General features: G+C 42.6%; 2 protein-coding genes across 4 annotated transcripts in view; both read right to left on the bottom strand.

Annotated features, from left to right (window-relative positions):
* Positions 1–4,315, bottom strand: part of LOC120949177 (carbonic anhydrase 2) — a 221,145-nt gene extending 216,830 nt beyond the window's left edge. The window contains exon 1 of the mRNA XM_049605314.1: positions 4,311–4,315. Within this exon, the coding sequence (XP_049461271.1) occupies positions 4,311–4,313 (3 nt within the window). The 5' untranslated portion in view covers positions 4,314–4,315. The remainder of the gene's footprint in view (positions 1–4,310) is intronic.
* The window catches only part of LOC120949675 (protein rhomboid), a 47,534-nt gene that overhangs the window by 26,382 nt on the left and 7,195 nt on the right, over positions 1–13,957 (bottom strand). The window contains exon 1 of one of the 3 annotated variants that reach the window (XM_040367104.2): positions 990–1,939. The exons of 1 other annotated variant lie outside the window; for it this stretch is intronic. The gene's annotated coding sequence lies outside the window, so the exon portion shown is untranslated. Of the gene's footprint in view, positions 1–251; positions 1,940–13,957 lie in introns of those variants that run through there. One more of the 3 variants, XM_040367103.2, reaches the window with a different exon arrangement.

Genomic DNA, 13,957 nt, shown 5'->3' with positions numbered 1-13,957 from the left:
CGTGCAATCTTTTCCACTCACCCACGGGATTAGTTTTGCGCACGTTGCGGAGACGTTGGCAGGAAAATAAATGAAACTTTCCAGACACACGCAGGGCAGACACAGACGACGGCCAGACGGACAGCGCCAATAGAACACCAGACGCGAACGCGAGACCGGAAAAACAGACTAATAAATGGGAAGCGATCTTAAGCGAAGAAGGATATAAGTACACCGTTCTTGTTGACCAACCCCGCTCGTTTTCTCCTTACCTAACATTGTCACACTGAGCTGGTTGGTGGGTGATGGTGATGATGGTTGTCGGGAAGGACGTTTGTTACAAGGGGTCAACAGGCTCAATCACGCAAAGATGATGACTTCCTTTCGGATATCTTCTTTTGCTTTTCACTGAACTTTGGAAAAAGGCACACCTTTCTCTATGTGACTGCCTTCAATTTTCGCACCCCTTCCTACACATTTACACACTTTTGCGCAAACTGGAAGGAAATTTGGCAATTGCAGCAAAAAAAGGTGATGCAACAATCACAGAGACAGCGCACGATCATCACACTACACACCTCTCTCTCTCTCTCTCGCTCTCTCTCTCGCTTTGATCACACAACAAGGCACATACAGATACGCACACGGTGCGCGTTGCTATGTTACGGGCGGTATGTTGCTATGCTGCTGCTAACTTGGTTACACACATTACTTCCTGCCAAACACACACACACGTCATGGGGATGGGTGCGCGACTGGTGAGGCAAGAGTAGAGGACGTTGGTAGTAGGCGCAGCGCGGATTTTTCGAATCGATTCTGACCACCAACGAAAATGCACATCACTGGCACACGCACAGGACAGTGGGGACACACACACACGTACACGGCCACAACACACTGAACGCGATTCGTTTGAAAATCGACACAATCGACTCACAAACCGAAACTGAGCCCCACGCCAAAGAGCAGCAAACAAAAGGCACGTATTTTTTTGTTGTTGAAAATTTTACCTGCTACCGATTCGCGCGAACTCTTCTCCTCTTCCGCCAGCAATTATTCTCACACGCCTTTCTCTGCTTGGAACGGCCGCAACACAGCACCACGCAGGCACATTCCACTAAATAATCGGCACCAAAATCCAGTAATTGTGTGGATTTGCGCTTTGTCACCGTGAGCCGGTTTGAGCTCCTTAAATTCGCGTACTCCTTTTTTTTTGTTTTCACTTCCACCACACTGTTTCGTGATGGACACACAGGCGCACGCAGAGAACGGCGGCACTGGAACTACTGGCCGCGCCTTCGGTGGTAGTGTAAGGTTTTCTTTTTCCTTTTTTGCCTTGGAATGCCAACGTGTTCCAATTCTGGCGTACAATTCTGCCTTCTTTCTCTGCGACACTACGAAAGAGCCGGCCTCCTATTGTATTGGGGCAGCAGCACCAGACAGGCGGCCTCGAATTCTTGATATCACCCGCAAACAAGGACACTACGCGAGCACGTGTTTTGATACGGATGAAGACCACCGCACACACCGCAACACACGTCAACACACACTTTCTTCTATCCTGGATTGAGATGAGCGATTATTAGCTCGGGGCGAGGTTGAATGCAGCACAGCACACACATGCACGTCGTCAACGTTGGTTTCTGAGATCGAAATTCCCTATAATTGCAGCGGGATGTAAAAGCGCCGACGTTGCTCGATTCGAAGTAACACAACAGTCCACACCACAGAACACACTTTTGTCTGCCAACGCACTGGGGGAATGGCTGGTCGAATTAGCGAAAACGATGCGTACACACGCGCGCGTGCTTGGGAACGAAACTACGAATACTAGTGAGCAGGCTGTGTGCGTCGAGTTTTGAAGCGTGCGATCTCGTTACGTTGCACACGCTTCCGTCGATGTCAGCCGAGGTCTGGGAAAAAACTGTCGAGTCTGCTGGCGGCTAGCTCCGACCGAGCCTGCCTTCGCCGGTTCGAATGCGTGAGAGCGCCCGGCGTGTGCACGAGAGCGAGCGAGTGAGAGCGAGTCTATGCAAAATGCCGGTACGCGCGTACGGTTTGAGAGAGTGTTCATCCGATATAAAACAGATATCCGCGAGAGTGTGAGAGAAACAGAGAGCTATTCATTTTCTGCGTTTGAAGGGGAAAATGGGTTCATGCGACATCTGTGCCGCATTCGCATTTGTGTGTTACGACCCCGCGCACCGTCTTTCTGCCTCGGTACGGGGTTCTGTTCCTTATGCGCTGCTAATCTTAAGCCACAACATAAGAAGAAGCACGGAAAGCATAAACATGCTGCATAACTCCACCCACAACACTTGGTTAGATTAGGACCGGTGATCTAGGTGTTCATCCTGGATGGTTGAGTTCATTTTGTGTTGCGTGGCCTCTCCGTTGCTATGAAGCGATCTTCATGCAATTTTTTTTGCCGCATGATCCCAAAATAGATAGACGGGTTTTTTATTCATTTGCTAAGAAAATTGCATTTTTTTGCGTTTATCGAAATTTGCATCTGAATGATGAAACGTACAGTAACGCATCGACTATTCGACGACATCGAGCAACACTCTAGTTTTGATCAGTATCTCAGATACTGCAATAAAATATCTTTTTAAATGATCGCTTTGACTTAAGTCCAAACTAGCACTTTGGACACATTTTGTTTAAATACAATCTCATTTTATAGCATAGACCAATTTAAAAATAAGTTCAATTGTTGCAGGTCCGAGGCCAAACCACTGGAACGAAATGGAACTGAACGGTCCAGATCACGTCTAGCAAAACAGATCAGATGAATCCTTTCCGCACCAGCAAAACCGAATCCCAAATTCCGAGAATAATTTCGGAACCGAGTAAACATTCCACCCGGATCTGTGACAAACGTGCCCGGGGTCGTACATGTCAACACAATGAAAATAGGAGAGCGGGAGGACACACACACACACACACACACACACACACACACACACACACACACACACACACACACACACACACACACACACACACACAAAACACCTCAAAACATTAACCTCAAACGAAACACGTTTAGCAACTTGATTTACCTGAACCTATCGCAAGCCGGGTGGCAATTCGGTTCGCCAACGGTTTCCGCCTGCCCGACTGCCGCCATTCGGCTGCATTTGTGCATTTACCTAGTTCCGCACTGGGAGATGCCATGCTGTTATGCATGGGCTTCTCACATGGGTGGTATTGTTTTTGTTTCATTTGCCACTTCCTGGAGGTGGATGTGTTTGCTTTATATTGCATCATTTTGTGGAAGATTTTTCTTTCTTTTTTTCTGATTTCCGAATCACTTGAGCGGTCACTTCTTTTTCGGTGAAATTGCTTTCGGCAATCTCATTTCCCCCGACTAAGGGACGAATCTAATGAGCTACTTATCCCGAAGCACGTACAGAGACGGGTGGGAATTGGAAGAGTCATGATGTTACCTAAAGACTCCTTTTTTGTAGGCTGGAGCTAAAAAGATCCTACTCAATGTAGAAAAAAAAAACGTTGTGTGCGGTAGATAGCCTTCATAGCCTGTGCTCTTTTGACGTCACATAAGGAGAATAAGATCGGTCTGCAAGAATTGATTAGCTGCACAAATAAAACTGCATTTGGACCCAATCGGAATAAGCTGTTATAGATCAATGATTTGATGTATCTAAATATGTAAAGTTTAGTGTATCAAAAATGCATTCATTTTACATTCTACGTTTATAACCAATCCTCATAAAAAACTCAATTTTATGGACCACCATGCGTAGGAGAAAGAAAAAAAAAGAAAAGAAAGAATCTCCCAACGAACATTCCCATCGCCAACCAACGAAAATCATCCACCAACAGTGCTAACCAAGGGACGCACTCCTACTGAGAAACGTTTTCCTTATCATCGATGCCGACGATGTTCCGGAACGTGATGACAACAACAAGGATTAAGCTACCCTTTTTGGCATTGGATTGTTTTGTTTGAAGATCACGGTCGATGTTCGTCCCATTTAGGAAAAGGGATCGGCCAGAAACCTGCCGTACGTGCTTCTGAAGCAATTTAACCCCGACGCAAACCCCGATTAGGTGTTTGGTGAAGAAAAAAAAGAGAGAAGAATGCACACCCACAAAGCTGCACACAGGTCTCGTACGGGTGGTGTTTGTTTCCAGTTTGAGGCTCAACTGCCGCCTAAAACTGACAGCCAATTGCGGAAAGTGTGAAAGAGAAGGCAGCAAACACACACACAAAGCAATTGAGACAATTTTGTGATTTACGATAAAAGTACGAGGGTCAACTCAAAACATTTGTTGTGAAATCCAAAAAACAAAAGCAATATAACCATCGCCGACGCTACTACTAACCGACCGGGCCACAGGGGCTGAAGTGAAGAAAAGGGCGCGGATACAACATCTCACCAACTTATCCTCTAATGCGATTAATTATCACAAATATTTGTTTCAAGTGGAAACGGAACACTGAAGGCAAGTGCGAGAAAAAGGTTTTCCATGCCCATAAGTTTAGGGTTATTGGGGAGCGTACGAAGCTTTGCGTGGGCTGTTGATTTTTTGAAGAAACAAGAAAAGAAATCTCACGCTTTTGTTTCCCACAGGATGTAACAGGATAATCTCGATTTGTCGGTTGGATTGAGTTGCCGACTGCCGTTTGTTTGGTGTTGAGAACTCATTAGCTCTGCTTGAGGGCTAGTTATCTTCGTTTGTATGCTGGTTAATAGTGCATTAAGGAACGGGTTCCACACAGGGTACCTCGAAGTCCTTCAATTGCTCCTCCATAAGTATCGTTAGTCACATACGCAAACCCATACGCAAGATCGAGCCAAAAACCATTACCAACGTATGTAACAACTCATACACATTGGAATTGGCATCTGAGCGGCATTCTTTTTCTATAAAACAATTTAGTTGAATGCTACTACTTGAAAATATCTAATGACGGTTAAGCAATTCTTTGTAACTTTTTCAGTTACCCAAATGTTCCGTTCGTTCTTTGCCAGCGCATACTGTACACTTTTGTTTTTCGGCGCTTCTTTCACAGCCGCACAACATTTCCTCATTAGAGTGGAAAAAACAATCTCAGAAATTAATGTACCCCTAAGTGGCTGTAAATGTAAAAAATCACCATTTGATTGTCCATCGTTACACCCCGAGGACGCACTGTGAGCCACTGTTACATGAGCATCGGACTGTTTCGCTACCATTAGTTTCAATTACGCAGCAATAGCGGCGTCCCTGATGATGTCTCAATCAGCTTACATCGGTTCAGTACGGCTCGAGGCTGACATAAATACACTTCATCGAACCGTTTTAGGCTCAATTTTCCCAAACTGGTGCTCACTTTGCTGCTTTGGAGCGGCTGCAGCCAGTAGTAGTTGGGAATGAAAGCTTTTCCTCCTAATAATTGGCGACGCAACTAGTCTGGCTAACCTTCGCGTCCAATGTTCGATTGCGATTGGACTGAAAGAAAAACACACTTTTCACAGCATTGCGGTAAGCTTCTTGCTGAGCAAATGGGTCAATATAAGAGACGAATGAAGCCAATCGGCTCAAAGTCTCTATAAAAATAAAAAATAAAATGGATCAACATATGCAGACAACGTCGTGTAGATGAAGGTAAAGCCACGGTTGAAGTATTTTTAATTGTAGAACAGCGATGTCAAACTCATTTGACCACGCGAGCCAAAATGCTACTTATATGATAATCTAGGATCCCTAACAGCTCCTTTCATTTCATAATAGGTACGTTACAGCAGTAAAAAATGTAAAATATTTTTTATTAAATCTAAGATCTTTTTTCCCAAAGGACTTTTATAGCAAATTATTTTCATTTGGCCATAGGCCATATTTTCAAATTTGGGTTAATTTTGTACCAGCTAATAAGTTATCATATTGGTGTCATCTTGGTTATTTATCGATCCATTGGTGTCAATTTGAGTAACAATATTTTTGAGCTGGTATTGATTGTGAGTTAAGCTAAGCTAACACGGTCTCGTGGTATAGTCGTCAAATCGAAGGACCTAACAACATGCCCTTCATGGATTCAAGGGCCGAATGGGACAGTGCCCCCATACGTAGGACTAAATATCCTGCAATGGAGGGAATAATTAAGTCACTGAAAGTCCCGAAGGCACTGAATGGGACAGTGCCCCCATACGTAGGACTAAATATCCTGCTATGGAGGGAATAAATAAGTCACTGAAAGCCCACAAGTAGTGGTACACAGCCAGGCCTTAACCGACAACGGTTGTTGAGCCGAAAGAAGAAGATTGATTGTGAGCAGCATTTGCGAACGTTAAACAGTGAATTCTTCTTTTTGATGCTGTCCAAGATTCATAAATTACTACAGGTCGGTTCTTCTAGTCACGTCCAGATTTCATCTTCATTTGGCAGTCGGCTAAAACCTGATTTCAACTGATATCTAAACGTTTTGTAGAAGTATAATGTTCTAAAGCAGCAACCATGCCTAAAGAGAGGTTCGAACTGATACTTTCCCAAAACAATATGCAAAAAACAATGTCAGCATTTTTTACTCCCATTGGTTGAGTAATTTTGAAAATTTTTTAAAGTCTCGAAGTTTTACTTACAGAATTTGATCTTTTGATCTCCAAGTACCCTGAATGATTATTAAAAAAAAAAAAAAACAAAATAACATACAGTTTTGTGTAAACCTAGTTTTCCTTACTGGAAAATGTTAGTTGAATTTTTATTAAATTAATTTATTCGTTCAAGAGAGAGAGTTCTCTCAATCATGAGTTGAAAAGAATTTTCATTAATTTTCTAGCGATTTTACTAAACAAAACCAAAGTGATAGGAATTGATTGCTCTTTTTCCACAAAATACACATTATAGGTTTTTCTTTTACGGTTTCAATTCGAAAAGTGTTTGGTGTTTTTACTTTTTTTTGTACATGCATGCATATAGAGAAGGTGGAGGAAACATCGTTAAGGTTTTATGACTTTGGATGGTTTGACAATTAGTTGAGAAACCTGCGAAGTTCTTGACATATTTCAGTTATTTGGAATTGTCTGACATGTACTGGTGAGGTGAATTGAGAACCGGACTGAAAGACCTCGCGGGCCACATTTAGTCAGCGGGCCACCAGTTTGACATCTCTGTTGCACAATTTGATGCATACATTTTCCCATCCAATACGTCACGGCACTCGTAGGAAAGAAGGTATAATTGTACTAATACTACTCGTCACTGTACGAAAATAATTAAATGTCATATACCAAGATTCTGTTTCAATTGGAAACCATTTGTCATAATCTTGTTTATCATGTTTGTCATCATGAATGAAAGATAAGAATTTGGCAGATTTCCCAAGAAATGGTGGTACATGAGATTCAATATTTCTGAAATTGCATGCGGGCGTGTGATGGATGGTGGATGAATCGTCATCTGTGACAAACAGTTTTCACATTTAAATCATACTAGGTTTGGAGTTGTACAATTGTTCTATTGTCAGTTCTTTTTTCTAATAGCCATAGCTAATAGGAAGTTGTTAAAAAATGTATATTAATTAATAGATTTATTAATATTCGATGTGATCAAATGCTTAAAAAAATATGTATTTGAGTTTCCTAAAAGCGTCATTTATCAAGTCCAAATTAATTTTACGGTAAGGTTTAATTTATTTTGGTAAATGTTGTGCATTTTGGCCGCTATGAAACGGAATGAAAGTGTGTGAATGTAGAACATGTTGTTCTGAAATGTTTGCCAGATACATATATTGTTCTCTTATACTTCTTAAGGGACATATGTTAAAACACTTCATCCACTATTTATACATTTACTCCACATCGTGTAGTCGTTAGCATGCTCTTAAAATTTTGCGAAACAAACTGTAAAGAATTCCATGTGACTGCATTGACGTTAATTAAAAACTTTGCTTTCCAGGCCGCCCATTTCTTTATGATAATCATAACAATTTAATCTGCTTTACTGCAACTCAAACAAAAGTTTATGGACTTGCTTACCGTTGATTACCACCGAAAAATTTCGTCATACCTCGATGCATATCGTAAACAGGGTGGAATGCATTCCGCTTTACCTGCTTTTCCAGCAAAACGTGCTATGTGCTGTAAAACCATTCTGCTTATTAAGATAAATCAGCTCAAACAGTGGTGCCGCTGAGACGGTTGCTGTTTTTTGTGCCTCTAGAAGAGGTTTTACACGCATAAAAGGCTATTATTCTAAACTAACTGCACCGTACAAAGGGGGGAGCCATTAATTAATTTAACAGTTTCATATTTTGGATATTTCTCGTCTTTGTTATTTGCCTCGAAACTATGATTATGAACAAGTAAATGCTGTGTCTAGTCTATTATTCCATCTGCATTGTGTTATGTTTCACGTATGTCCTATGGAAATACACATACTGTTGATGATTCTTCCAAAATATTTAAAACGTAATCCATTGGAAATCAATTCTTTTGCCAAAATTGATCAACATTCTTACAGCTCAAACCCTGTGCTTTTTTGCACAATGACTTTAAAGTCCTTGCTGGATTCCATTAAACCATTAAACGCTAATGCGCACAGCCTTGCGGTAAGCTCCATTCCCAGCTCCCTTTTGTGCAGGATTCAAAATGAAACAACTTACAAAATTCCTTGCCGGTGCCAAAATATGCTCACCGGTTCGCGCACCGAGCGCGCTGCAACATTTTTAAACGCACCGTGAATGGAGCTATCAATTCGACGCAATGGCCAGGGAAACAATCACTGCCCATCGGGGCGTTGTACACTACCCGCCCCGAGGAGCAGAAGCAGCAACGGCCTGAAGCTGGGAGCAGAAAAGGGGTGAAATTAATAAGCAGCATTAATAAGGTGAGAACGTTGCGAGAACCTTTTTCTGAACACCCGGCCCGGCTCGGTCCGGGTCCGGGAGTGTCGAAATTCAATCAATCATCTTCACGGCAGCAACAAGAATTCGTCCAAATTCATTCGAATTAATTGATGAAATCCAATATTAGCCACTGTGTTTTGTGATTGAATGCCGGGGCTGGTGCTGCTGCTGATGCGTTTCACCATTGCTTTATTGTAAACGCAGAAAATCACACGCGATCATACTTTGTGTTGCTGTGTGCCCCTGCCACCTTCAGAAACATCGCACAAGATTCCTTCACACCTCTTATCTTCCGCCTCCTTCGGTTACGCTGGGCGTTTCGGCACAGACCGGGCCGAGCTTTGATCATGGCTTGCATGCATCCACGGGATATCTCTGACCGGGAATCAATCAACTAGCTCACAAAAAGCTCACATCTTCATCGATCGCAGAGCACTGGTTCGGAAGCGATCTTTGCTCTCCACTCGATCGATATTGCTTACACTTAGGGTCCTTTTGCAGCCTGAGACTAAGATGGAAGTCGGAACCACTACTGGCCAGCACTGGCTGAACCACCAACCACCGTTCGAAAGGTGTACGAAATGTATAATGATGGGCATAAGTATGTAATAACGCTTAATTGAACCGGCATCATTTGATTTCATTCAACAAATACTTTAAAGTACGCTTCTTTCAAGCTGCGTTATGCTCAGTGTGCGTTTTTGTTTTGTGTCTGTGTGTGTGTGTGATGCTACTCCATCCCGTGCCAGCTCCGTCCCGTCGTTCGTTATTATCGGGCCCGTTCACATCGCCCACATCGTGGATGGGTGGGTGGGTGTGTACGGAAGCTGTGATCGGAAAGGAATTCCGTCTTCCGCTTCGGGTGGAATGAGGAACTGACATTTTCCCACACTTCTGGAGCGCTAGTTGCGCCAGTTTTTCATTACCTGTGTGTGTGTGTGTGTGTTTTCTTTGGTTTTTGTTCTGATTTCTGTGATGCCGCGGTGTCGGACAACCGACCAACGTACGGCCTGAGTGTATTGTTCCGGTGGTTGTGTCGGGTGGAGATGCCAGCGTGATGATCGTTCTCCCGCATTGCTCGACTACCGAATCTTGTACGTGTGTTTGCCTTGCACTGATTGATTTCGGCTTCCAATCAGTGCCGAATTTTGCTACCAATGATGATGATGATGTATGATGAATTTCCGAAATGCCGCCGACAGAAATTATCGCTCATTCGCCGGCAAACCATTACCCCGAGGCCGAGTGCCTTTTGTAGCCCGGTGGGTACGACCATTTGGGAGCGATTATTACGTTCGACCAATGGCCAATCTGTGCGCTGCTGCTTAGCAAGGAGGCAACCTTTCACCAGCTTCGTTCACTTTGCCTGTCTGTTGGTTTTATCGATGGTTTGCCGTTGTTGCTGTTGTTGTTGTTGTGCCACCTAACCTGATGGCAGGGCGCTGAGGTGGTACTGTTCGCTTCCTCGACTTCCTATTGCTTTGATTATGTATATGTGATTGTTTTCATTTCGGCTTTGTTTTCCGCGCCTGTTTCCCTCCCTGGGAGCAGAAGCATAAGACACTTACACGTCATTAGCGGCTTTTCGATTGTACAAAGGAAAATAAAGCAGCAGACACAAACCTACAGGCGCGGAATCTTTTGCTTCTTCTGTGGGAAACAACAACTCGTGGGAGAGGGGATCTGAAAAATCGAAACGATTTCTTACGCTATGCGTGCAATGACAATTACTGCCGCCGGTGCGTTCCATTTGAAGAAACGAAAGGTTCGCGACAGGTTACTCCGGATAGATGAAAACACCGATGGAATGGTTCTACAATAGACAGATAGCTTTGGATAGTTCGTGTTTTTGGAATAACAATGAAACTAACAAAACTTATGCTTATCCCAATAAAATACTTTTTCTTGGGTACATTGTGTTGCTATCGATGTTACATATTTGCCGTATTAAAATTATAAATTAAATTATTGAGTGGCATTGATGCTCTTAAAAAATAATACAACCTGTCAACGGTAACATTGCGGGCCTTGATTATACATGTGTGGCGAAATGTGAAGAAAAAAACCAACAAAAAACTGGTTTGGCTCGTGCTCAATCTTTGCTCGATCGATATTTCGTACCGGATCGCCGCACTACTCATCAGATGCCAGGTGGCCAAGCATCTGTCACCATCGGGGCTGATGGGAAGCAACCGATATGATCGAGACAGTAACTGTAGCCGATACTGTAAAGCCTCCAATCACATGCCGTGTTTCGATCGAATTCGAACACGTGCGAGTGATCGTTTTTCGGATCGGATTCAAACCCATGTTGGCTGTTTATTCTCATTTATACATGAATTATGGAACAAGTGCGTGCTGCCGTGCATTTCCAATTGCAACCAGCGCACCAGGACTTTGGCCCATCGCTGCACATCGCTGGGGCTGGATGTAAAAAAATAAAAACCGTCAGGTGGCAAAGCAAATGTTGGCATGCTCGGTGCTGCTGAATCTCCGCAAAAAACACGGTATCAATCATGATCGATAACTGGTTTTCAATTATATTTCAGGCAATTGCTTTTCATATTTATGTTCTGCTTTTTGGCAAGCATTTTGAAGGATTTTTTTTTCATACCGCAAATGCCTGAAACCAAGGAAGAATACTTCAAACGATGTACGTTATCTTACTTATCGAGGTTTAAATGATGTACAAATGCTCTATTCAATACAAAATGGTACAAAATAAATTTCCGAAAAACATAACCAGCCGTAACAAATTGAACCGACGTGAATGCAATGTTCTAGAAAGCTAATGTTTGACGTTATTGGTACCAGCTGAAACCCATCCAATATCGTTCTGCCTTCTTCCCTGTGCTGTATACATCCTTAACGCATTTCCACCGGTAGTTGCTCAAGCAACACGTTGCGTCCTCAAACCAGCGAGTCAGAGATGCGCGTTTTACAAATTCTGCCCACAATCGTCTGCTGTACCGCCGCTGAGAGCGCCGTTAGCTAGGCATAAGCCCCACGAAACGAAACTAATAAAGTTCAATAATTAATTTTTATTGCATATCGTTGCTACAGCACACGCCAGTTGTATCCTTTTTTTTGCTTTCTTCCTTTTTTATGTGTGACGGATGACGCCGACACAGGGTGCACACACTTCCCAGCTTGGAACAGTTTTATAGACTTTCTCCAGCACAGGCACGGCACAGAATGCCCACATGCCTTGCTCGTATCTGCTTTTGCGGGAAAGCGTGGAGCTGGAACACTTTAAAATAACGAGGATAAATTAACGTGTCAGAAACGTAACCCAAAAGGATGCTTTCATAGTTTAACTTAGACATCATAAAATTAGTTTTACGCTGCCACACGTGCTAATGCGTTGGGTTTGGGTTTGAATTGGTTTTATGTATGCGTCGTGTGTTTGGTTCTCACCACTTTAAGTTCGGAATATTGTTACTTAAAATTTGCTGTTTGAAATATTTTGAATTATTATAAAATTTATGTCACAAGATATGATAGTGCGTTCAGCAATGTTTTGACTAAAATATTTGGTGAAACAGTTAATCGGTTTTATCGGTTCACTTAAAAAAAACCCTACAATTGCTCATGAGAAAAGATCACTTCAGAAATGAACCTAGTATTGTCAAGCTAGATAACTCAAAAGAATCGAAGATGGTAGCTTAGAACAAAAAGTGAGAATCCTAGACACGGTTCACCCCAAAAGAATACCAACCAGTCGGAACCGTCATGTGCTTTTTATGAGCAGTCGGCTACGTTGACTTGCAATGAAAATAAAATTTTATTACAATATTATCTTTGGCGACGAGGTTATCGATGGCGGCCCAAACATTGGCGACAGTATAGTTAAGGCCATATTGAAACGATGAAGGAACGACAATGCTTTAAGAGAAATAAAAAAAATATTCAAAGGTTCTTATTGTTGAACATCTACAAACATTCAAAATAGTTGATAAAGTACATACATAATGACAGAGTGAAGTGTATTTGTTTCACGAACATCTGACACTCTGCTTCAAATTTAACGAACTATCAGAAATTACCCTTTGGCTCAAGTGACCTAGATTGTGATCAGGAGTAAATATCCTGAGAGTAAGTTTCAAGTTTCATAGAGCATTGTTAAAAAAAACGGTCCAAGAAAGCTGATGCGGTCGTTAGAGGAGTCGCTCGTTTTGCCATTTAAAACCTGCACATCGTAGCACCTTGTCAGTATGGGTTCTTTGATATCCGTTTTCGTGCATTATCCTGCCAATTTGTATGGGCAAAAAAAAACAGTTTTTTGTTGATCGAAAGATACAATGTAGCAGATTAGAACATGTGTTGGTTTAGTTGTTCATTGCAGTTGTTTCTAACTATTTAATTTAGTTGAACGAGACGTATAAAGTTCAAACGACTCTAAATATAACACACACCAGAGAAGCTCTAATATGACAAAGGAAAGAAGTGCTAGGAAGGAATAATTTCTTTGTAGTTGACAGCAATCGTTGTCTGCCTTAAAGAATGTGTTATTTTGTGTGTTGCTTGCTAAAAGATAAAAATACAGAAGAGTGAAGATTTCGAGTCATTTCATCTCAAAAAACAACACTTCACTCACTGATGCACTCACGAATGCATGCGTAAGTGGGCGCTGGATGCAGAAAACAAAACGATATGAAGAGCAGCTGGATGTAATATTTTCCCTTTCCTACCTTCTTACCCGAGCATCCTTCCGCTGGCGGCAGACACAAACAAATGTGTTAAAAACAGTTTTCTCAAGTAAAAACGGAAGCATTAACTGCTCGCTCGGGAAACCACTTCGACCAATAGCCAATGTGCGGAACAAAATGCATATACCATCAGGATGCAAACACCAAATACGTGCGATATCCTGAAGCCCAAAAAGAGTCCTCTAGCACGGACAGCCGGTCCCAACTGTTTCGCAGACACGTGCGGCCGTACCCGAAGATCAGGTTACACTAGCAGGACCAGCAGTTGGTCGGTTGAAACAGATCAGCCACCAGGCGCACATTACATCGACTTATGACGGCCCAAAGACGGGCGTCTTGTTATGCGCTGCCTGGCCGAATGGTAAACGGAGTTGTGTCCAAGAGGCTCATGTTCCGGCATGCTTTGCAAAAGCTA

The sequence above is a fragment of the Anopheles coluzzii genome, chromosome 2 (assembly GCF_943734685.1).
Source record: "Anopheles coluzzii chromosome 2, AcolN3, whole genome shotgun sequence".
Lineage (NCBI taxonomy): Eukaryota > Metazoa > Arthropoda > Insecta > Diptera > Culicidae > Anopheles > Anopheles coluzzii.
The sequence above is the reverse complement of the archived record's forward strand: the minus strand, read 5'-3'. Positions and strand labels throughout refer to the sequence as shown.